The 25,315-nt window shown below is 35.5% G+C and overlaps 1 protein-coding gene across 14 annotated transcripts in view; it reads left to right on the plus strand.

Moving 5' to 3' along the window:
- Positions 1-25,315, plus strand: part of GABRA2 (gamma-aminobutyric acid type A receptor subunit alpha2) — a 151,308-nt gene that overhangs the window by 80,254 nt on the left and 45,739 nt on the right. For all 14 annotated transcript variants that reach the window (XM_057302102.2, XM_057302103.2, XM_014344689.4 and 11 more), the window contains 4 exons: positions 1,681-1,901; positions 4,126-4,208; positions 8,665-8,808; positions 10,774-10,926. In XM_057302102.2, the coding sequence (XP_057158085.1) occupies positions 1,681-1,901; positions 4,126-4,208; positions 8,665-8,808; positions 10,774-10,926 (601 nt within the window). The remainder of the gene's footprint in view (positions 1-1,680; positions 1,902-4,125; positions 4,209-8,664; positions 8,809-10,773; positions 10,927-25,315) is intronic.

A 25,315-nucleotide genomic window follows, 5' to 3' on the forward strand; every position in this document is an offset into this window, starting at 1 on the left:
AAGTATCTCCTATGTGATTGACCTCCAGAAAATGACTGTCATATCAATAGCTTCTGAAACAGATAAAACATATCCTCATCTTACAGAAGTGAAATATAGAATTTGAAGTTTTATAAAAAGTTTTAAAATTCATTAATTTTGCCTGGAAAAGTAACCAAGAATCATATGCAGTCACATTAGGCTAGTATTTGAGGAATCCCAGTTAAAAAAGAAATACTTACATGAAACTTGCAGTGCAAGGACTCATCTCTTTGTTCATTATTCTTTTAATTTTAGAGTTCCATTTAATGTTTAGAGTTAAGCATTAAAAAAGATAACTAGATGATAGTGAGCTCACGCTCACTAGGTTATACAATATTCCCTTAAGGATTAACAGCCCAGAGCCTCTGTTCATTTGCTACTCACATGCCATTACCTAGGATTTTCACTTGTTAGTATCATCACAGTTTCAAGTTTTGAGGGATCACTGGGATTCATGTATTTGATTCAGATTTGTACAAATGATTTTCTATTTTATAGTATGTGACCTTTTTATCTGTTCTTTTTTGCAAACATTAATTTAGTAAAATTGCTATCGCTGCATTGTTTATTTTCAAACATGTAATGACTATGGTTTTGTGCTCAAAGGACAGTTTCTGAATTTCAAATATCAGGTGTGTAACTGAACATTTCAATTATTTATAGTATGTTTATACAAATATACACTGACAAAAAATTAATATCCAATGGATTGTAAATAGTATTCACAATTGTGCATTGTATATCTCATTTAAAATGTGTACGTTACTTTAAGAATGATAGGGTAAAGATAGAGAGAGAGGTAAAGAGAGAGAGAGAGAAAGAAAGAGAGTTTCACCTAAGTTAAAATTTGGAGAAAAATAATAGAGGACATGATCACTAGTGGGTCTGTAACAATATTTTAAAGTACATTTTAACATAAGGGAGTTTATCTGCAAGATAGTCATAATTTAAGTATTCTAAAAACTTGTAAGGTGCTTGTATTACAACTAATGTCATAAATAAACTTTATTGAAATTATCTCCTAAGACAGTCTTGCTAACAATATGATGTTCTCACCATTTTTTAGGATTAAAAAATAAATATGATAATTTACAGTTTCTTTGGCAACAGGAGATGATGATTCATACAGATCTGACAGTGTGCTTAAGTGTTGTGTTTTTTTAATTTTTTAATTTTTCTTTTTAATTTTTTCTGTTATGTTTTTTCTTTTTAATTTTTAAAATTTTTATTTATTTATTTATTTATTTATTTATTTATTTATTTGCTACTGGGAAAGCTGCCTACTCATTTTTTCTTGAAATAGGCTACTTAAAATAATTCAACCAGACCCTGCTCAAGCTTATCCCCTCTCCAAGCAGCTCTAAACTACAGGATGTAGTGGAGCAGTTTGACTGAGACCTTCTTCAACTAAAAGAGGCCAAAGTGAATTTACTTCTTCTTTTCAGAAGAATATATAGCTAATAGTATACACAGACGTACTTTATCCCATTGTATGTGGCAACATGTATTGATAAGCCAAAAGAGTAATCTTTCTGATTAAAAATGTTTTCCTTTCAATATAGCTCTGTTTAAATTAATTAGAATATTATTTTGGAATTTTATAGTGTCTTGTGTCTACAACATTTACTATTTTCAAAAAAATTCTATTTTTTATTTCAGGAATATACAATTGATGTTTTCTTTCGACAAAAATGGAAAGATGAACGTTTAAAATTTAAAGGTCCTATGAATATCCTTCGACTAAACAATTTAATGGCTAGCAAAATCTGGACTCCAGATACCTTTTTTCACAATGGGAAAAAATCAGTAGCTCATAATATGACAATGCCAAATAAGTTGCTTCGAATTCAGGATGATGGGACTCTGCTGTATACCATGAGGTATGTTTTTAGGTTTGATGTGATGTATTTATATACTGAGAAATTTTCATGTATTAAACAACCAGCCAATCTAGCTGTCAAGTATTAACAAAAGTTGAGTGTTTTCTAACAGATTATTGAAGTACCCATAATATGCTTTGCAAATGCTTTGATTTAAAAAACTATATAAAATAGTATTTATGAGTTTGAGTCTCATCTTAGTTCTTTAAATGTTAAGAATTGCTTTTATTATTATGAATTGATGTTTTTCGTTATTCTTCACGACATTTTTATTAAGCACATTTTTAATAATGATTTGAATTTTATTTTATCAACATAAAATTTTAATATCTTATCAGATATCCCATCGAAATTTTTGTTATTTCAAAGTAAGACTTTATTTATTTATTCATTTATTGAGGCGGAGACTTGCTCTATCACCCAGGCTGGAGTGTAGTGGTGCCATCTCGACTCACTGGGTTGTAGTGATTCTCCTGTCTCAGCCTCCCAAGTAGCTGATACTACAGGCACGTGCTACCATGCCAGGCTAGTTTTTGTATTTTTAGTAGAGACAGTGTTTCACCATGTTGGCCAGGCTGGCCCCGAACTCCTGGCCTCAAGTGATCCACCCACCTCGGCATCCCAAAGTGCCGGGATTACAGGCGTGAGCCTCCACGCTCAGCCTAATTTAATATTTTAATTCTCCCTATGAAGTTACTCCAAAGAAAAAATAACTTTAATTTAAATTCAGAGAGAAAGCTTTATTTAATAAGGCTTACAAGTATATTGGATACCATAAACATATACTAGATTGAACCATATGAAATTGCCATTTTGTAACTCAAAAAGTATCCTATAGCATTGTTTATATGATTTAAACTGTAATAAAATTTTCTTGCAGAATAAATAGTTGTTGATCCTAAAACCTATTACATCTTAAGCATATTCATGAATTAATTTTGTAAAATAAGTTACTTGTATTATGTAAGAAAAAAATCACAAATCTAGTAAGATTATGTGGAATCTAATGTTAAAATGTTTCATAAAAGATTTAAAACAGACATCTAACATCAGCATTATATATAGACAGAAACACGTATTCCAGTTATTTGATGTGTTGTCATTTCATAAGATAAGTGTTAGATTTCGGTTATGAAAGTTATTTAAGAAGGGACAACAATACAGTCCTATGCTATTTCTGATCTTTAAAGAAAAAATTTCTTGAGGACTCATTACTAAATGTTCATTGCCTAAATGGAAGTGCTAGCTAGTCTTTCTGCCTCTGTCTCTCCCTTTGAATCTTGCAATATATTCAGATGCAATGCCCCTGTTGACTTTGTACATTGATCATTTCTATTAATTAAGGCAATGAGTAAAACTTCAGGGTTTAAATAAAATGCAGGCACAGGACATATATAATTTTGGAATATATTGTCTAAGGTTCTATTTAAACATTTTCTTAGAATTTAAGCCATAACAAACTATGGTCACATTTGCTTTGCTCATTATAACAGATTTCTCTATAAATTTTATTTAGTACCTGCTATATCCACTTTGTCTTTACATGAAATGGAATAGTTCGAAGTTTGCATTATATCAAATTTTCTATGAGTACTCTTTGTTGTAATCATGTAGATACAGAAAAATATATATTTAACATTCGTAATTTGTGTTTATAATTTAGCCAACAATCTAAACTTGATAAAGTTATTTCTAGGAAATACATCTGTATATGTATTTATATCTAGCACTATATGTATAGCTGTGAATATATATGCAGTATACAGTATCAATTCACAATTCACATATGTTGAAGGGAGTTCCTCTGAACTAATATTGAATCCTTTGATCTGTTTTGCTCTGTGTTTGTTGATGATATAATGGAGAAAATAGCATTCTTTTAATGACAGAGATTTTTTTTGGTCCTTAAGATTTCAAGTGTTAATAGTGAGCTTAATGAGAAAAGAGCCCTTTAAAATGCATATGTAATTTCTTCACTTCTTAAGAAACTAAAATGGCTAAAGTATATTTTTAATTATTATTTTCAGTTATACTGAGAATTTGTATACACCAATGTCTTCCGAGGGATCACCTAAACATGAATGAACAAACGATTATTTAAATATGAATGAGCCTAATGCTGTGATTAAGGCTCTACCTCTATCGAGTCTGTTGACAGTAATGACGAGTGATTTTTCTTGACTTACCAATATACTTAAACAAATAGTGAAATTTTGACTTTTAGGCTTACAGTTCAAGCTGAATGCCCAATGCACTTGGAGGATTTCCCAATGGATGCTCATTCATGTCCTCTGAAATTTGGCAGCTGTAAGTACAGGGATGAAGTTACATGTTTTGGGTCAATAATATCAGGGAAAGTCAGCAGCACTGCTCAATTGTCTAGTTTTTTTCTCAAATTATGAGATGATTGACAATTGTCAATAAGATATGGACGTAAAAGCCATGCTAATTGTCCTTAAGGAACATCTCTCAAATATTATTATAATTTAATCATGGTGTTAAAAAATTATTACTTATTTTTACTACTATGTGTTTTAGTACATGTGTAAAATTAGACCAGGAGTTCCTTGAAGGTTAGGACTGTAATTTACCTTCTTTTTCAAGTGCTAGAATATTAAAAACTCAAATGTTTCTTTTTCATCAACTAAGAATGAATTGGAAAGGATAGATTCTATAAAGTGGCAATCAGCCTGTTGCAAATGACATGCACAGAAGCTTAGTTTGTGTCATTGTCTTCTACTGTAACTAATGGAAGGATTTCTTTTTTATTTCTTAAATTAAAGGAGATAATGTAGCTGCATTGCTACATTCTGGCACCTTCTATGTACATAGGACATTTCAGAAAAGGGTCTGTGCAGTTGGCTCTTCTTTAGGTCAGAGGGGTTATATCTTGTATGTCAAGCAGAAGCATTCATACTTCCAGAATAATTGAAAAGGAGGAAGGTCAAATCATCTCCCTAGGCCCACACGACATTCTGGGTAGGTTCAGCATAAATCCATGAACACAGCTGAGCAGCCTCCCTCTTGTGTGACGGTGTCCTATTGCCTGACCTTTTTAGAGACTGTGCTCTTTTTGGCACCCTCATCTTTGTCCCTTCTGAATAGCTTTTGACTTTTTCTTCTCTGTTGAATAGAAATACAGTACTCTCACCTGATTAAAACTATGTATTGCTGAATAGTATGCCTTCTCCTCACAAACTGTATCAAGCAAAAGAAAACGGAAGAATGGTGGCTTATATGAATGCAAAACCCTCTAATTATTTTGATGATCATACTTTTGTGGTACAAGAACTGCAATCTTGTTTGTTCTTGCAAAAGGTGTCAGGTCTCAATTTTCTTTGAGAATCTCCTCTTTATTTAACTACAAAGCCTTCTTTTATTGTCATGGAAACCATAACTTCAGTATTGGTATTTCTTCCAACATTATTTAAGATAGTCAATCATGTTATACGATGTAAACATGATGCTGAGAAAACCACAGCAGATGCAGCAGAGAAGGACTTATTTCCATTACATAAGAGGCATTATAGAAAAAATTGAAAAGCCTTGATACCAAAGAAAAGATTAATTCAAGATGTAATCATGTTGTAAAAAGGACTTTTTTTTTTTCAGTTGACAAGGTGTTGTCATTAAGGCATCAAATATAAATGATGTGATGGATGTCTCGATTCTGAAAATGAAATAAGCACACTTGAAAATATTTAAATGAAATTTAAAAATCTCTTATACTGCATCTACAGAGTGCAGAAATATCGCATGCTTGAGCATATAGTTTTCTGTACCCAGAGGGAGCTATGAGCAACAAATAAAGTTTGCTGCTAGGCATTTTTTGTTTAAGTAATTAGCACTAATTTTGTTTTCTTCACATTTATTTTCTGACACTCTGAATAAACAATTTTTATGTTATTTTATTGTCTTTGCCTGTAGTAGTGCTTGATACATAAGTATTAAAAGTATGGACACCAGTGTGGAGTAATATACAAGCCAAGCCATAGCTGACAATGTTGGCATAACAAAGTTTGGCAGAAGCAGCTGTGACTTTTTCTTCTACTCATTTATTCCTTCCTTACTTGAAAGCCCTCTTCTTCCCTACCCCCACTCCACAAAAGGATTGTATTTCAGGAACTTCGTCAGTGTCCTCAATCAAAAGAAGCATTTTTTTTTTTCTGTGTGCTTACAATTTTAAATTCAGTCTTGTTTTGTTTTATTCCTATTACCGCATACCTTTAAATTTTTCCTTGTTGTTTAACTTGATTTTAGAATTTCTGAATGAAAGTCTAGGGATATTCTATTCATTAATCCAAAAGAAGCTGTAAATTGTCTTTCAGATTAAAAATTGACAGCTAAAAATAATTTTGAAGTATTTTTCCTGGTAACCAAATATTAAGAATCAGTTGGTATACATCTGCTTAATGCAACATAGGACTCAAAAATGGGTTAATTAACACAAACAAGATTATTTAATGGCAGCTTAATTTACAAGTGGAATTTATAATGAATTTTGTAAAACTTTCTCTCCTTTGATACTTTATTGAGAAACATTATTATGACCTCTCGGCTTATATGTGTGTTAATGTATATAACTCCCTCTCTTCGGGAGAGGCTTTAATCTGCTTTGCATAAATTTCTGCTGCATTATTTTCACCAGACACAAAATCTCAAAACTATATTCTTATCTAAATAATGAAGTGCAGTAACTGCTTTTTCAAAAGACATGTGAAGAATCGTCACTTTCTTTAATAAACTCTTGAGCTTTTCTCTAGATTTCCATCTTCCATAGCAGTAAAGAACATAGTTAAAATATTATGACTTAATTTATTAATCTAGTAAGAGTGAATTGAGACTTTTTCTTCTGTCTATCAGGCACTGTAGCAGGTCCTGGAAGTACAGACATGAATCAGACAGAGTCACTGCCTATCAGTACCTCATTAGTGCCTTAAAAATGTCATCTCTTTTATAGGGTTTCATTTTTTCTTATTTATGTTTAAAAGAAACATTATAATTCAAGAGTGATGTCGTTCTGCTAAAAAAAAAAACTTCATAATTTATTGACGACTACAGAGTATTGTGAGGCCCTTCCAACGTAAAGTAGATCATTTGATGTATCTTTTTGTTAAATTCTGTGCCATTTGAAATTTTATTGAAGAGAGTGCCAGAATATGTATTCATGGGGGAAACAAAACAAGCCACTTGATCTACAAATGAGTTGCTAGTTATTCACATTAGTAGTGTTGTTGTTTAATGTTCTCGGTGTAATCAATCATTAATGGTTAATGAATTGAAATTACTTAATTAGAAAACTAAACCTTAGAATAATTAAAATTCATTCATATCAAATCATATGAACATTTCTCTATTAAAAGTATATACATATATAAATATACATATACATTTTTAGAATCCTATTTCAAAAATTGCTTCACATAATATAATTTAATTGTGAATGTAGGTGACTATATATGTAGTGATAATGGTGTTTCACTGATACTAACATTTAGTATCAACATTCAGAAAACCAGACAACATTGCTGTTAGACAATGCCAGGTATGTCATTAAAAAACACAAACTCATAATCATTTACTCTATTGTTACTGATGGTTGAGTGGAAGTTGATTTGCGATCACAGACTTTAGATCAATTTCAGAACCAGAGTCACCACAGTATGGTGCTATTAAAGCTAGGAAAGTTATAGATTGCAGAGAATGACATTTCCAGTGTCCTAGAGAGCTGGAGGTAGAACTGTTGCCAGAGACAACTGGCCCTTTCTCTCCCTTAATTGGTAACGTGACTGTGATGCTGAGTTTTGCTCAAGAACTAGGGGTAACTACATCTCTAAACATTCTCATGAGTAAAGGTGCGTAGAAGTTCTTCAGAAGGTCAGTAGTATACAAAGAATTACCTGTTACTCAACTGTGGAGGGACTCTGCCTACATGGAGAGGCTATCTGTTCCCCAGTGGGGCATAGAGGGGTAAGAAAATACCACTGCCAGAGAAAGGCTAAGACCAGATATGTTGCCTGCATGCCATCTCTGAAGTCATTTTACTTCTGCTAATTTCTGCATCCTTGGCCAATAAATCAGGAAGTTATGTCTGATCTGGTTGCAGTTTTTCCTCTTCCTGCCAATCCATAGTTTAACTGGGATGCTATGAATGTGTAGGCTAGTGATATCTGTGTGCATTGATTCATTTAAAAACGAGCATGATTTTAAAAGGATTTGCAACTTGATGCAAGTATAGCATTATTATTTATCTTATATGTTCTATAATAATTACTTTTTATTCTAATGAAATGCATTGTATTATGATAGCTAACTCATTTAACTCTTAACTAGGCTACATTTATGTCCAAAAATTAATATAATTTTGAATTTTCATTTTTATCTTATGAGTGATTGCTATTTATAAATAAGCTAAATGGCTTATTTTACCACAGTGTCTTCATATGCTACCTTTGGCCTAAAGGAGATGTTATAATCATCTAAGGGCCCAGTGATTATAACAGACTCTAACAAGAAATTTGCTCTTCACCTTTCAAAGTGGTTGCAATGAATATACTGTCATGGTCATGATCATCTCTTTTGGTCTACTTCATAACTCTCATATTGAAGTAAATTCAAATGAGACATTTTTGCCCTAAATGTGATGTTTAACTATTAATATTGAAAGTATATAGTGATTGTATGAAATACACAACCGTTCGTGTAGCACTAGATTGATGATTCTTATTAAAATGCTTAAAATATTTTTTCTGATTTCCTATAGATGCATATACCACTTCAGAGGTCACTTATATTTGGACTTACAATGCATCTGATTCAGTACAGGTTGCTCCTGATGGCTCTAGGTTAAATCAATACGACCTGCTGGGCCAATCAATTGGAAAGGAGACAATTAAATCCAGTACAGGTTAGTAAAATTAGTCTTTAAAAAAGCTGGTGCCTAAGAATATTAATAGGTTAAAGGACTTGGAAGTGTGTCAGATTGCTTAAAATCTTTTGCTCTTGAGGTCCAAGAACTAGCAGTATAGGCTGTGCTTGGGAGCTTGTTTTTTTTTTTTTTTTTTTTTTTTTTATACTTTAAGTTTTAGGGTACATGTGCACAACGTGCAGGTTAGTTACATATGCATACATGTGCCATGTTGGTGTGCTGCACCCATCAACTCGTCATTTAACATTAGGTATATCTCCTAATGCTATCCCTCCCCCTTCCCCCCACCCCACAACAGGCCCCAGTGTGTGATGTTCCCCTTCCTGTGTCCATGTGTTCTCATTGTTCAATTCCCACCTATGAGTGAGAACATGTGGTGTTTGGTTTTTTGTCCTTGGCGATAGTTTGCTGAGAATGATGGTTTCCAGCTTTTTAGACATTTGGAATCTTAGGCCCCACTCCTTATTAAATCAGAATCTACGTTTTAACAAGATTCAAAGATTAATAGTTGCATTGAAGTTTGAGAAACACTGGCCTAAAATGCACTATGTATTTGCAACATATGTGTCTTCTCAGAGTAGTAAATTTTAATTTTTACCTTCTGACAAATGATTTTTTTTTTTATTTGAGACAGAGTCTTGCTTTGTCACCAGGCTGGAGTGCAGTGGCATGATCTGGGCTCACTGCAACCTCCACTTCCTGGGCTCAAGTGATCTCCTGCCTCAGCCTCCCGAGTAGCTGGGACTATAGGCGCACCACCACGCTGAGCTAATTTTTGTATTTTTAGTAGAGACGGGGTTTCACTTTGTTGGCCAGGATGGTCTCGATCTCCTGACCTCGTGATCAGCCTGCCTCGGCCTCCCAAAGTGCTGGGATTACAGACGTGAGCCAGCGCGCCCGGCCAACAAGTGATAATTTCTTTAGTTTTCTATTTTTTCACCCCTATTCTAGATAATTTATGACTATTCAACTTTTGATGTTGATAATTACTACAGGCCTGTGTGGAAAGCTGATTCCCTCTCTGAGGGCTGCCTTCATTTAAAAAAATAAATAAATAAATAAAAATTAAAAGACAAAAAAAATAAATAAACCAAAAAAACCCCAGCTGTGTGGACTAATTATCTTACATTTTGGCAATAATTAAAACCCAGGGAGCAGAAAGGAAGGTAGATATGAGGATTAGATAGAAGTGACTGAAGCAAATTAGCACAGACATATAACAGTGAGAAATTCAGAACTGGCAACAGGGTTAAAAGTGGGAAAATGTGGGCCAGAAGATCAGTCTTGTAGATGTGGCCAGACATCAATACTTTTGGAGCCAGAGAGCACTGAGTTAGAACAATCAAAAACAGAGACGAGGTTTATACCAGTGGGAATGAAGGGCCTAACCAAGTAAAAATAAACTGTTGGCAGAGAGCATTTATGAATTCTGAATTCCTTTGGTCAATAAGCATGACTTAGAGAGGAAAACAAATACAAATTGAACATCTCTAATTTGAAAATCTAAAATCCAAAATGCTCCAAATTAAAAAAAAAAAAAAACTTTTTGAGTGCTGACAGGATGCTCAAAGGACATGCTCATTAGATCATGTTAGATTTTATATATTTTGATTAGGGATGCTCAATTTGTAATAATGTAAATTTTTCAAAATCTGAAAAATCCAAACCCTGAAACACTTCTAGTTCCATGTATTTTACATTAAGAGGTACTTAATCTGTACCATATCATGGGACGTGAGCTGCAAGTTTCTTAATACTAAAATTTTCTTCTAAACACTCATGCTATGCTAAGGAGGCTTTTAAAAGTGATATAAATTTCCTGACATGTATGTGATATATTATTTTTTTAAAAATCAGTTTTTGTTCTACCTCTGATCCCTTCTATTTCCTAAATGTTCAAACTATTGACTATTACTCCTTGAGCTTCTTAAATTTTTCTTCCAGGTGAATACACTGTAATGACAGCTCATTTCCACTTGAAAAGAAAAATTGGGTATTTTGTGATTCAAACCTATCTGCCTTGCATCATGACTGTCATTCTCTCCCAAGTTTCATTCTGGCTTAACAGAGAATCTGTGCCTGCAAGAACTGTGTTTGGTGAGTGAATACACACTTTGCAGTACAGCACATTATGTTTCATAGCATACTTTCAAAAACATTATCTCTCTTGATCCTCAAACTAATTATTTGTAGTAGGTGGGGCGGGGAGTATTGTTTTTGTCTTATAGGTGAGGAAGTAGGCTCAGAGTGGTAACATAGTGCTACACTGTTAATAAGGGATATAAGGAAAGAAAAGTACTCAAATATTCTTAAAACACACTTAGTCTTCTTTCTGTTAAATCATACTGCTGTTCAACATTTATCTGTACTATATTTACATAAGGTGAATTTTCTTTCTTTTTTTTTGCTCAAAAAATGATAGCTCTTTATTGTTGCTATGATCAAACACCTACTATGTATTTTCGATAAGCACTAAGGATACAGAAATAAATAAGGCATGGGGCCTGCCTTAAAGAGGCATTTAGACAGATTTATAGGCCAAGAAATACAATGATGTGTTCTAGTCACCATTACAAAAGTCAGCACAAGGTAAAATAGGGGCTGAAGGAAGAAAGTTGGGGGAAAGTTTATAAAAGTCTTTAGGAGGAGATGGCTGTGAACCAAATGCTAGTGAATAGGTACCTCCCAAGAAGAACAAGAAAGAGGGTTCTCTAGGCAGAAAGAGCAGTTTGAGCAAAGCAGGAGAAGTGCAGTAGCCCATCATATTTACATGTGAGCAGCTTGGCACATATAAGCCAGGAGAAGAACAGGTGGAAAAAGGTATGGTAAGAAAGACGGGAGGGGATTATTCAAAATGTATTTTCCCTAGAATAGCATTTTGGAGCCCCCTATAAGGAGAATTTTCTTAGAAATTTTAATTTACAGTCTCACTACCATATTTCTAGGCTTTCTATATTTTTCTGTTGTTTTTAGATGAAGAGTGATGATCTTAAAACTTTAAGTTAGAAACAGAGGTAGAAAGGGAGGGAGGAAGAGAGACCTCATTCAATTTTACTAGAGTGTTTGATTTTCTTGAATAAAACTAGGGAGGGGAATTTTTAAATTTAGAGTAATGGAATTCCATATAGCTAGACTTTATATGTTTATTTTGGTTTTGTTTTGAGATTACTAAAGATATTAGTACTTTAAATGAGAGAGAGAGGTTAGTGCAATGCCTCATGCCTGTAGTCCTAGCACGTTAGAGGCCAAGAAGGGAGGATCTCTTGAGACCAGGAGTTGGAGACCAGTCTGGGCAATATAGCAAGACCCTGTCTCTCTAAAAATAATTAGCCAAGCTTGGTGGCACACCTATAGTTGCCACTACTTGGGAGGCTGAGGCAGGAGGATCGCTTGAACGTGGGAGATTGAGGCTATCGTGAGCTATGATCATGCTGTTGCACTCCAGCCCGAGTGACAGAGAAAGACTATGTCTCAAAAAAAAAAAAAAGAATAAAATGAAAAGGAGTGGTATATTATTCATTCCATGAGTTTATTTAATAACAAACTTCATTTTCTTGATTGAAACTATGCAGAGGAATTTGCTTACTGCTTTTTGGATATATAGATATATGAATTGGGCCAAGCACGTTTTGTAACAAAGTAGATTACCTTTTTGTGTTTGGTCCACTCATTCATTTAAGAAAGTTTTATTGAGGACTTATTTTGTTAGATACTGTACCAGGCCCTAGAGATGCAAATATGGTAAAATATAGTCAGTGAATTCAATTACTTGGTATAGTGGATGGCACCATATAACCAGGAAGGGTAATAAGGTAAAGGTCTTGTAAAAGAGGCGTAGACAAGTTATAGAAAACAACAGCATGGATCCTTCCTAGAGCTGAGTAAGTGGCTGAGTTACCATTTGAGCTGAGACTTGGAAGATGAGTAGGAGTTTCCCAGGCAGATGAGATGGGGCAAGAATCCTAGCTCAAAAGAATAGATTGTGCAGTGACATTAAGGGATGAAAGACAATGGCATGTTCATTGAAAGGGAGCTGTTTCAGTGGCAGTGGAGATATAGATAGAAAATAGTTTGAGGCCTAGATGAGAAGGGCCTTATAGGTCATCGTAATAAAATGTACTTTTATCTTAACGGGTTATAGCAAGTCACTATGGTGTTTTGGACCATAACATGTCTAAACCTGTCAGAACAATGCCTAGCATTTAATACATGGTATATAATTGTTAGCCGTTCTTTTTCAAAACCATTTTGTTGAGGTTGATTGACATGTAAAAACCTGTACATATTTAATGTATACAACTCTTTGAATTTGGGGAATAGAATACATCTGTGAAACTATCACCACCATCAAAGGTATAGATGTATTCACTACCTCCTCAAATTTTTTCCCACCTTCTTTATTATTATTGAGTTGAGTGAAGGGAGGGAGGGTAAGGATACTTAACATAAGATCTACCCTCATTGCAAATTTTAAGAAGACAATACATTGTTGTTAGCTATAGTCCCATGCTATATAGTAGATCTCCAGATCTAATTTATCTTGTGTAACTAAAGCTATTATTCTTATTGTTAATCTGATCCTACTTGTATTCTAGAAAGATATGACATATTTGCAGAGGATGAATTGAAAAATATAAATTACAAGAGGTAGGGGAAAAGTTAAGAGGCTACTAAAATAGTTCACATGAGAAATTATTAGGCTATTTTAAAAGAAGACAGTATAAAAAGGAAGAAAGAAAAGGATCAAAAGATGTTTGAGGGAGAGTATCAATGGATTTGGTGAACATATATAACAATTATAGAAAAAAGAATAATTTAGGCTAACATGTAGAATTTTTCTTGGATAATTTAAGTGGATAGTGTTGCTATTAATAAAATAAAAAATGAAGACAGAGGGCAAATAGGAAAACTGATTGTAGTTTGAGTTATGTGTATTTTGATGTTCCTTATAGTATCAATTTGATGTTCAGTAGACAATAGAAATAAGTATCTGGAACACAGATGAATAGAAGAAACTATTGATAAATATGACAATCGTAAGTGACAAGATGATAGAACTTATAAGTCTAGAACTTGTCTCCAAGAAAAATTAGGTGGGTGAATATGAGATTAGAGGACAGAATCTTTAAAAATCCTAAAATTGCAGAATAAAAAGGAACTAATTGGAATGACCAGAAAATAAGGAAGGAAACCAGGGGATGACAATTTTCTAAAAGGAAAAGATGTTAATTTCAACATCTCAAAACGCGCGCACACACACACACAGATCCATACTGAATATATGATATCAAATGTGTACCAATAAGTCTAAAATGCATTGAATGAATTTGACTAGTAGAAGGTTACTGATGGTCAGGAATTAAATTAGTAAAGTTGCTTTGGAGTGAAATAGGATTGAAGTGGAAATAAGAAATGAGAAAGGAAAAAAGCTGAGCATATAATAAATTTGGAAGAAAAAGATTAAGACAGCTATACAGAAAGGTGAGTCATTGTTATCATTATTATTATTAATACATAATTATTAACATGAAAATTTGAACAACATGGGGAACTACTTTATAATAAGCCACATGCTATTCATGTTGCATACTTCTTTACTTACTATTTTTCCAATGAAGTAGATTATAATATCTCTTTTCTAAGGAGGAAAGAAATGAGACTCTACAGTTTTAGGTATCTCGTCTAAGACCTTAAAGCAGAGCTTCACTCCAAGGCTTAAGTTCATTAAACTACATATACTGCTGTCATGACTGTCCTTTAAGGGGGAGGGATCAAGAAAGAGTAAGGAAATTGAACATATCTATAGAAGAGGGAAGAATTTCAGATGAACAGGTACCTAAAGAAAATACTTGTAATGTGGTTGGGTAGACAAAAAAAAAAAAAAAAAAAGAAAGAAAGAAAGAAACCCAATTCTCCAACATGTAATAAGCAACGCAAAGCAGACTTTGTTGGTACTTTCCTCTTTCCAAATTTTTGTCTGGCTGTTTAACAAACACATTTTTTTTTTCAATCTTGGAAATATGCTTTTAATTATTACACTATTGGAGGAACAAGTTTGCTTAGAGACTATGCCACTAACTATAAACATGATTCAAATGGTAAATAACCTCAAGATACTATAGTGAGTTAAAATTGCAACCAAGTTGTGTAAGATTAATAATAAAACTGTTTTGCAGACCACATTTGATGGGAAAATTTTAGAAAGAACTAAACAAACACAACATGCATCAGAAATAAAGGAGTAAGAAGAGGAGTGAATGAAGAGGATAGTAAAAAGAGTAATTTTTAAAAAGTGTATGCACCTATATAAATTTTTTTAAAATTCAGGAATAAAAATTTTAAATTAGGATATGTCTGCCAAACCAAATTTAACTTAGGGTTATAAGCATTTGCTTGTTATTACAATGTCATTCATGTTTCCTTTGTACTAATATTACATATGCTTATGATCTATTTATTCCATTTTATTACAGAATATTTGAAGCTCAGTGAACAAAAAGGTGATATTTTTATGAGTCAAAATTGAATTATATAGAATATAATTCTAATAATCATAAACATGATTCTAATAATCATATAATATATGTATAATATATGATCTTTTAAAAGCTGTGCATTTAAGACATAATATGCCCTCACTATATTTAGCAATTAAATCTAGGTATTATACTAGAATTTTATAGAAAATTCCAAGATAATAATGGTCTACAATTTTAGTTGATACACAGTTTTCAATGTGAGTCACAAACAATATATTAATACACTAATATCTTCACCTGTTAGTGCCCTAAACATTTCTAAAAGAGCTCCCCTTCCATTGTTCTCTTATGATGTTTTATAAATGCCTATATCATGGCACAAATTAAATTTCATTATGGTAATTTTTCATACATGCATTTCTCATTCTTCAGACTGACAGTTTCTACACACAGTTATTAACATAGAGCCTGGGACATTCTAAGTGCTATAAAATATATGATAAATAAATAACGGATAAGTGGGTGGAGGAACAATAAAGTGATCTATAGCAATGGACAATCTCTCCAAATTAAACTCTCTAAATGAACGATATCAAAAAATTAGAACAAGTTCAATTCTAAGCATCATCAAATGCGTTTCCACTATTGTGAGTACAATAAAACAAAACAAAGCCCACATACACCCATGCATATACAGAACTGTAAAGATTGTCTCTGTAAGAAAAATATATGTTAAGAGTTTTAAAAGAACACATAGGAAATGTAAACAAAGAACATTAATAAAAAGATGAGCACAACTACACAAAGATAATCTTGGAATAGTAAAATTGGGAAACAAGAAAACACAGAATAGACAGTGAAAGAAAAATAATTACAACCCAAAAACAGCAATTACACATTCCTCTCAAATGAACCATGAAACATTTGTTAGAATAGAACTGATATTAGGCTATAAGGAATTCTCAATAAATTTTAGAAGGTCGAAATAATACAAAGCCTCTTCTCTCAACACACTGGAATAAAGCTAGAAATAACTGTAGAATGAAAACTGGAAATTTTACCAATATGTGGAAATCAAACAACACACTCTTAAACAACAAATGGATTAAATAATAAATCACATGGGAAATTATAAAATACTTTGAGGGAAATTAAAATGAAAACACACCATACCAAAACTTACGAGATGCAGTGAAGTCAAAGCTCAAAGGAAAATTTGTAGCTATAAATGCCTACATTAAAAAATATGGAAGATCTCAAATAAATAACTTAACACTCTAAAGGAATAAAAACATAAGGACAAACTAAACCCAAAGACAGTAGAAGAAATGAAATAATAAAGATTAGAGCAAAGGTAAATGAAATGTAGAATAAAAGAAAATGTCATCAACAAGACCAAAGGTTGGTTCTTAGAAAATATCTGCAGAATTGACAAATCTTTAGTTAGACTACCTCAGAAAAAGAGAGAAAACTCAAAAACTAAAATCAGAAAGTAGGGACATTACTAGGGATTATTAATAATGATATCACACCAACAAATTAGATAATTGTATTAGGGTTCTCTAGAGTGTATATATCAGTTCTCCATATATATATATATATATATATATATATATATATATATATATATGGGATTTTATTAAGTAGTATTAACTCACATGAACACAAGGTCCCACAATAGGCCAACTGCAAGCTGAGGAGCAAGGAGAGCCAGTCTGAGTCCCAAAGCTGAAGAACTTGGAGTCTGATGTTTGAGGACAGGAAGCATCCAGCACAGGAGAAAGATGTAGGCTAGGAGGATAAGCCAGTCTAATCTTTCCACGTTTTTTTTCCTGCTTTATATTCTGGCTGCACTGGCAGCTGATTAGATGGTTTCTACCCATATTAAGGGTGGATCTGACTCTCCCAGTCCACTGAATCAAATGTTAATCTCCTTTGGCAACACCCTCACGGACACACCCAGGATCAATACTTTGCATCCTTCAATCCAATCAAGTTGACACTCAGTATTAACCATGACAGGTCCACCGCTTGTCAACTTGATGCAATACACATCTCCTGAGAACATACATAGTCTTCAAATAAAGACAATAATAAGGTCATAATTACACCTAAGGTAATACAACTATCTTTCGTACAACCGGAAATGCACCAATCCCCAACCCAAATGCCAATACATCAAGTTAACAATATGAGGTCAATAAATCTTGTGCAGCATGAAAAACGAAAATGAGAACAAAATGAAGACATTTTCTTTGTACAGGTGTATACATGCACAAACATTTTTAACAAACGAAAGAGGAAATGGTCATGACAATTAAGTCCTTGTGTCTGCAACTGGCCAAGTGGTCATAGTTGGTATTGATGACTACCTTCTTCTATTACCCATCCTGTATTTCCTTTGCCTTCAGCAAGCACCTCAGAAGTTTTTTTTGTTTGTTTTTTGTTTTTTTCCCCTGATAGAGTAATCCAAACCTTCATTCCTGAAGTGGCTGGGCCATTTGTAGTCCTGGATTGGGTTGTTATAGTTTCCCATTGACCTTAATCACAGGGCATGGTAATATTAAGAGCACCATAATGGATCTGCTGTATTACATGCATGCTCTTCCTTACCTCTCCTATGGAGTAGTAGACTGATTTCATCTTGATAGACCCCAGCCAATAATGTACCTCCCTTCTTATTCTGTTGACTTAAAGATAGCAGGAACCCAAAGTGTCCAGGTGGCAATCTTAACTTCTAGTTCAAAGGAATCATTGATGTTTCCTCTGGTGCCAGCATGCCTCCCTCTGGAACTAAGATCTCTAGGCCAGCAGAACATAATGTCATGGGAACAGGAAGCAAAAATTTTGCTAATGGATCACTAGGAGTGATGGTGAGTGGTGCCACTTCTACTTCCACCCCTTGATCCTGGACCTACGAATCCTGGCTATAGGCAAAACAGTATCATATATGAGATGCTGATTCAGAGCATACACGGCCTTCTGGAGAACTTTGCCCCAGCCCTGCAAAGTATTGTCACCTAGTTGGCTTTGTAATTGTGACTTCAAAAGGTCATTCCACCATTCTATCAATCCAGCTGCTTCAGGATGATGGGGAACATGGTATAAACAATGAATTCCATGAGCATGGACCCACTGTCTCACTTATTTAGCCATAAAGTGAGTGCTTTGGTGAGAGACAATGCTGTGTGGAATACCATAATGGTGGATAAGGCATTCCATGAGTCCATAGATGATAGTCTTGGCAGAAGCATTGCGTGCAGGATAGGCAAACCCATATCCGGCATAAGTGTCCATTCAAGTGAGAACAAACATCTGCCCTTTCCATGATGGAAGAGGTCCATTAAAATCAAACTGCCACCAGGTAGCTGGGCTGATCACCCCAAGGAATGGTGCCACATCGAGGGCTCAGAGCTAGTCTCTGCTGCTGGCAAATTGGGTACCCAGCAGTGGCTGTAGCCAGGTCAGCCTTGGTGAGTGGAAGTCCATGTTGCTGAGCCCATGCATAAGCTCCATCCCTGCCACCATGGCCACATTGTCCATGGACCCATTGGGCAATGACAGGGGTGGCTGAGGAAAGAGGCTGGGTGGTGTCCATAGACAAGATCATCATATCCACTTCATTATTAAAGTCCTCTTCTGCTGAGGTCACCCATTGGTGAGCACTCACTTGGAATAAAAATATCTTCACAGTTTTTAACCACTCAGAGGGGTCCATCCACATACTTCTTCCTCAAATTTCTTTGTCACCAATTTTCCAATCATGCTTCTTCCAAGTCCTTGACCATCCAGCCAAACCATTAGCTACAGCCTATGAATCAGTATATAATTGCACATCTGGCCAGTTTTCCTTCCATGCAAAGTGCACAACCAGATGCACAGTTTGAAGTTCTGCCTGCTGGAAAGATCTCCCTTCACTGCTGTCCTTCAGGGATGTCCTAGAACTTGGGCTGCAGTGCTGCAGCTGTCCACTTTTAAGTGGTGCCTGCATATCATGCAGAACCATCTGTGAACCAGGCCTAAGTCTTCTCTTCCTTTGTCAACTGATCATAGGGAACTCCCCATGAGGCCATCAGTGCAGAGAGAAGGCAGGGTAGCAGGAGTGGAAACCATGGGCATTTGAGTCACTTCCTCATGTAATTTACTTGTGCCTTCAGGACCAGCTTGAGCCTGATCACATACATATCACTTCCATCTGATGATCAAGTGCTGCTGTGCATGACCCAGTTTATGGCTAGATGGGTCAGAAAGCACCCGGTTCATTATAGTTCAGGTTGCATGGTGAATTGATGACCCATAGTCGAATGTTCATGTTCTACCAAAGCCCAGTAATGGGCCAAGAGCTGTCTCTCAAAAAAAAAGAGTAGTTATCTGCAGAAGATGGCAGGAGCTTTTCTCCAAAATCTTAGAGATGTCCATTGGGGTTCACCTATGGGGGTCTGCCAGAGGCTCCAAACAGCATCCATATCTGCCCCTGACACCTCAAGCATCATTGGATCTGCTAGGTCATATGGCCCAAGTGGCAGAGCAGCTTACACAGAAGCCTGGACCTGTTGCAGACCCTTCTTCTGTTCTGGATGCCACTCAAAACTGGCAGCCTTTCAGGTCACTCAATAAATGGGATGGAGTGACACACCTAAATGAGGAATGTGTTGTCTCCAAAATCTAAATAGGTGCACTGAGCAATGTGCCTCTTTCTTGGTTGTAGGAGGGGCCAAATGCAGCAACTTGTCCTTCACCTTAGAAGGAATATCTCAAAATACTGGACCCCTAGAAATTTTACTGAGGTAGAAGTGCCCTGAATTTTAGTTGGATTTATTTTTCATCCTCTGGCACGCAAGCAAGTTCAGTGTATTTGCTACTTCTTGGTTGCTGGTTGCAATCAGCATAGTGTAATCAATATAATGGACCAGTGTGATATCTTGTGGAAGCCAAAGTTATTAGTTTCTATCTGAATAAGATTTTGACACATAGCCAGAGAGTTGATATACCCCTGATGTAGGAAAGTAAAGGGGTGTTGCTGGCCTTGCCAGCTGAAGGCAAATTGCTTCTGGTGGGCCTTATGGACAAGAATGGAGAAAAAGGCATTTGCTGAGTCAATGGCTGCATACCAGGTACCAGGAGATGTGTTAATTTGTTCAAGAAATGAAACCACATCTGGTACAGCAGCTGCAATTGGAGCCATCGCTTAGTTAAGCTTATGATAATCCACTGTCATTCTCCAAGATCCATCTGTCTTCTGCAAAGGCCAAATAGGAGACTTGAATGGGGATGTGGTGAAAGTCACCACCCCTGCATTTTTCAAGTCCTTGATGGTGGCACTAATCTCAGCAGTTCCTCCAGGGATGCGATATTGTTTTTGATTTACATTTTTCTAGGTAGAGGCAGCTCTAATGACTTACATTTGGTCTTTTCCACCATAATAGTGTTCACCCTACCAGTCAGGGAGCCAATGTGTGGGTTCTGCCAGCTGCAAAGTATGTCTGTGCCAATTACACATTCTGGCAATAGAGAAATGACCACAGGATGAGTCTAGGGCCTGACTGGACCAACTGTAGTCAGACATCAGTTAAAACTCCATTAATTCCCTGACCTCCATAAGCCCCTACTTTATCTGGAGGACCACAGTGACGTTTTGGATCCTCTGGAACCAACGTCAACTCAGAGCCAGTGTCCAGTAGTCCCTGAAATGTCTGATTATTTGCCTTTCTCCAGTGCACAGCTCCCCTGATAAAAGGTCTCCTTGGGGAAGAATGGGAGAAAGATTAATGGCATGAATTGTCGGTAGTGTGGTGGGGTCCCTTCTCAAGGGGACCCCCCTTCATTCAAGGGGTTCTGGCTCTGTAAACTGGCTTAAGTCTGGAAACTGATTGAGGCACCATGATTCTCTGTTTTTATAATTCCAAATTAGTCTTTTGTCCATTCAACTTGAAAGTTTTCTGCTTATATAAACTAAATAGGAATGCAGTAGGCTTTCTATAAATTTCACTTATAGAGACACCATGATTAATTAGCCAATGCCAGAGCTCTACACGATTCAGACTATTCTGATAGCTGTTGTGCCTCTGCTGTCCATTACAGTAGCTCCACCCACCTTGTCTTTGAGGGTTGAGTGCCACTACTTTACCCCTGCCAACTTGGGATCCAATTATTCCCATTATATTTAAATTTTGTAGTTGAGTGACTGCAATTGTCACTGTTAGATCTGACATACAGAGAAGAGCAATTACAGGGCTCTTCAAAGATGGAGGTGCTGCTCTCACAAATCTATTTTGCAAAGCATTGGTCAAGGGTATATCTTCTAGGCCCTCCCAGCTGGGATGAGTAGGTCTAAAGTGAGTAATCCACTCCACCATCCCAATCTCCCTAAGCCTTTGGATCCCTTCCTCTGCATTAAACCAAGAGAGATCAGGCATTTCCAGCTCACTCACAGTGGGCCATCTTTTAACTTATATTTCAGCTAAACAATCAAATAAACTCTTAGAACCTTTTTTAACTCCCTGAGCTGCAACATTAAATGCAGAATCTCTACTTAGTGCGCCCAAATCGACAAATTCAGCCTGATCCAAATCTGTTTCTTCCACCATTATCCCATTCATCAGAGTTTACAAGCTCAGTGTTCTCAGCTTCCTCAGGGTCCTCCTACACATCTTCATTCCAAGTTGTAGTGTCCCATTCTTTTCTAATTAATGTCCTCACTTTAACAGTAGACACCTGGTGAGGCTGCACATGCACCTTTCGTTGCAGGTCAGCCACTTGCATGATAAGAGCTTGTGTCTGATTTTTCACCATTTCAGCTCTTTGTCTACAGGAGATAAGACTCTCACTCAGGGCAATCTTAGCGGATTTGAGGCTCAGTATCTGCTTGTGAAGCCCGGAGTTAGAATCCCTGAGTTCATCATTTGTTTTTCATCACTTTGTCCAGTGAACTTAGGAGCAGCCAACCAACTTCTTTATGTTTCTTGGTTCTCCACATTTAGTCAAAGGTATTATGTGTAGAATCCCTAAAGTCCTTGCCTCTCTCTAGCCATGAATCAGGAGTGTCAAATGCTTTCATTTGGCGTAACTCTCTAAACAGTTCATGCCAAGGATCATCAGTGTTCTCCATACTATTAGAAGTACAGTCCTCAGCATTTTGAGGTCTAATTATATTAAACAGTCAACTCCAGAAATCCAAAAACCAATGAAAGAACTGCATCCTTAATATTCTATTTCTCTATAAACACTCCTGGCACAAAAGTCTGTATTAGTCAGGGTTCTCTAGAGGGACAGAACTAATAGGAGATATATATATATATCTATATGTATATATATATATATATACATATATATACATATATATGTATATATATGTGTGTGTTTATTAATAGTATTAACTCACATGATCACAAGTCAGAAGGTCACACAATAGGCTGTCTGCAAGCTGAGGAGCAATGAAGCCAGTCTGAGACCCAAAGCTGAAGAACTTGGGATGCGAAATTTGAGGGCAGACAGCGTTCAGCCTGGGCGAAATATATAGGCTGGGAGGCTAAGCCAGGCTAGTCTTTTCACGTTTTTCTGCCTGCTTTTTAATCCAGCCATGCTGGCAGTTGATTAGATCTTGCCTACCTAGATTAATGGTGGGTCTGCCTTTCCCAGCCCACTGACTCAAATGTTAATCTCCTTTGGCAACACCCTCACAGACGCACCCAGGATCAATACTTTGCATCCTTCAATCCAGTCAAGTTGACACTCAGTAACAACCATCACAATAATCTTGGACACATTCCTAGAAAAATACATTCCTAGTAATGGACACATTCCTAGAAAAACACAAATTAACAATCCTGACTAAAAAGTATAGAAAAACTCAACAGACCTATTGTAAGTGAAGAATTTCCATAAGTAAGCAAAAACCTTCCAACAACAACAAGTCTAGAACCAGAGGGCTAATATTTGTTTAATTCTACCAAATATTTTTAGAAGAATTAACACCAATCATCTCCAAACTCCTCCAAAAAATCGAAGTTTAAAGAACACTTTCTAACTCATTCTGTGTGACTAGAGTTACCATCATACCAAAAACAGACAAAGATACCTCAAGAAAACTATATACTAATATCCATTATGAATATAGATGCAAAATTCCTTAACAAAACACAAGCAATGTAAATCCAACCACACATTAAAAGATTATACACCAAGACCAGTGGAACTTAGATAAACAAGGGTGGATCAACATAAGAAAGGCAATCAATATACTATACCACATTAATGTAATATTTCAAAAGGAATAACAAATGCCAAAAAACACAAAACTCATAGTTTATCAGGAATTTGTCACATAGTCACAAATTAATTTAGAGAAGTGACATATCTGAAAGGTCACTTCTCTCCCATTAATTTCCTTTATGTTTTTCATTACTATATAATTATTCCTTGAAACTGTATTCCTGTATTATATATATGCCAAAATAAACCAAAGTAAAAATTACTAGAGCTTAAAAACAATTTTAACGATATTGTAGAATGCAAGATCAATGCACAAAAATCAGTTTGATTCTTTACATCAGAAGTGAAAAATTCAAAAGAAATTTAAGAAAATAATATCATTTATAATAATATCCCAAAGAATAAAATTCCTAAAACTAAATTTAACCAAAAAGGTGAAAGACTTGTCCACTGAAAACTACAAAGCATTGCTGAAAGAAAATATAAAAGATCTAATTAAATAGAAAGACATTCTACGTTAAGAGATTGGAAGATTTAATACTGTTAAAACAGCAATAATCTCAAAAGAGATCTACAGATTCAGTTCAATACATGTAGAAAATTCAATGGCTTTTTTTTTCAGAAATTCAAAAACTAGTTCTCAAATTTATATGGAATCAAAAGGAGCCTGAAAAAACCTAAACAACATTGAAAATTTAAGACAAAACTGGTATACTCAGGCCGGGTGCGGTGGCTCGCGTCTGCAATCCCAGCACTATGGGAGGCTGAGGCGGGCGGATCACGAGGTCAGGAGATTAAGACCATGGTGAAACCCCGTCTCTACTAAAAAAAAATACAAAAAATGAGCCGGGCACGGTGGCGGGCGCCTGTGATCCCAGCTACTCTGGAGGCTGAGGCAGGAGAATGGCGTGAACCCGGGAGGCGGGACTTGCAGTGAGCCGAGATCGCGCCACCGCACTCCAGCCTGGGCGACAGAGCCCGACTCAGTCTCAAAAAAAAAAAAAAAAAAAAAAAAATTAAAAATAAATAAATAAATAAATAAATAAATAAATAAACTGGTATACTCAACACTTTCCAATTTGACAACCTACTACAAAGCTACAGTAATCAAAACTGCCTGGTGCTGGCATAAGAACAGACACATAGATCAATGGAATAGAATTGAGAGCCCAGAAACAAACCCAAACATGTACGGACAATTGATTTTCTTAGTTTTTAATGTAACTTTTATTTACGTTCAGGGGAATAGTGCAGGTGTGTTATACAGGTACACTTGTGTCATGGGGGTTTGTTGTGCAGATTATTTCATTACCCAGGCATTAAGCCTAGTACCTATTCGTTATTTTTTCCTGTTCCTCTCCCTCCTCCCACCCTCTACCCTTGGAAAGGCCCCAGTGTGTATTGTTCCTCCCTATGTGTCCATGTGTCCTCATCATTTAGCTCCCACTTATAAGTGAGAATATGCAGTGTTTGGTTTTCTATTCCTGCATTAATTTGCTAAGTATAATGACCTCCAGATCCACCCATGTTCCTGCAAAGGACGTGATCTCATTCTTTTTTATAGCTGTGTAGTATTCCATGGTGTATATTTACCACATTTTCTTAGTCTACCATTTGTGGGCATTTAAGTTGATTCCATGTCTTTGCTATTGTTACTAGTGCTGCAATGAACATGCACAGGCATGCATCTTTACAATAGAATAATTTATATTCCTTTGGGTATATACCCAGTAATGAGCTTACGGGACAAATGGTATTTCTATTTTTAGGACTTTAAGGAATCACCACACTGTATT

This window comes from Pan paniscus, chromosome 3 (genome assembly GCF_029289425.2).
Source record: "Pan paniscus chromosome 3, NHGRI_mPanPan1-v2.0_pri, whole genome shotgun sequence".
Taxonomy (NCBI): Eukaryota; Metazoa; Chordata; class Mammalia; order Primates; family Hominidae; genus Pan; species Pan paniscus.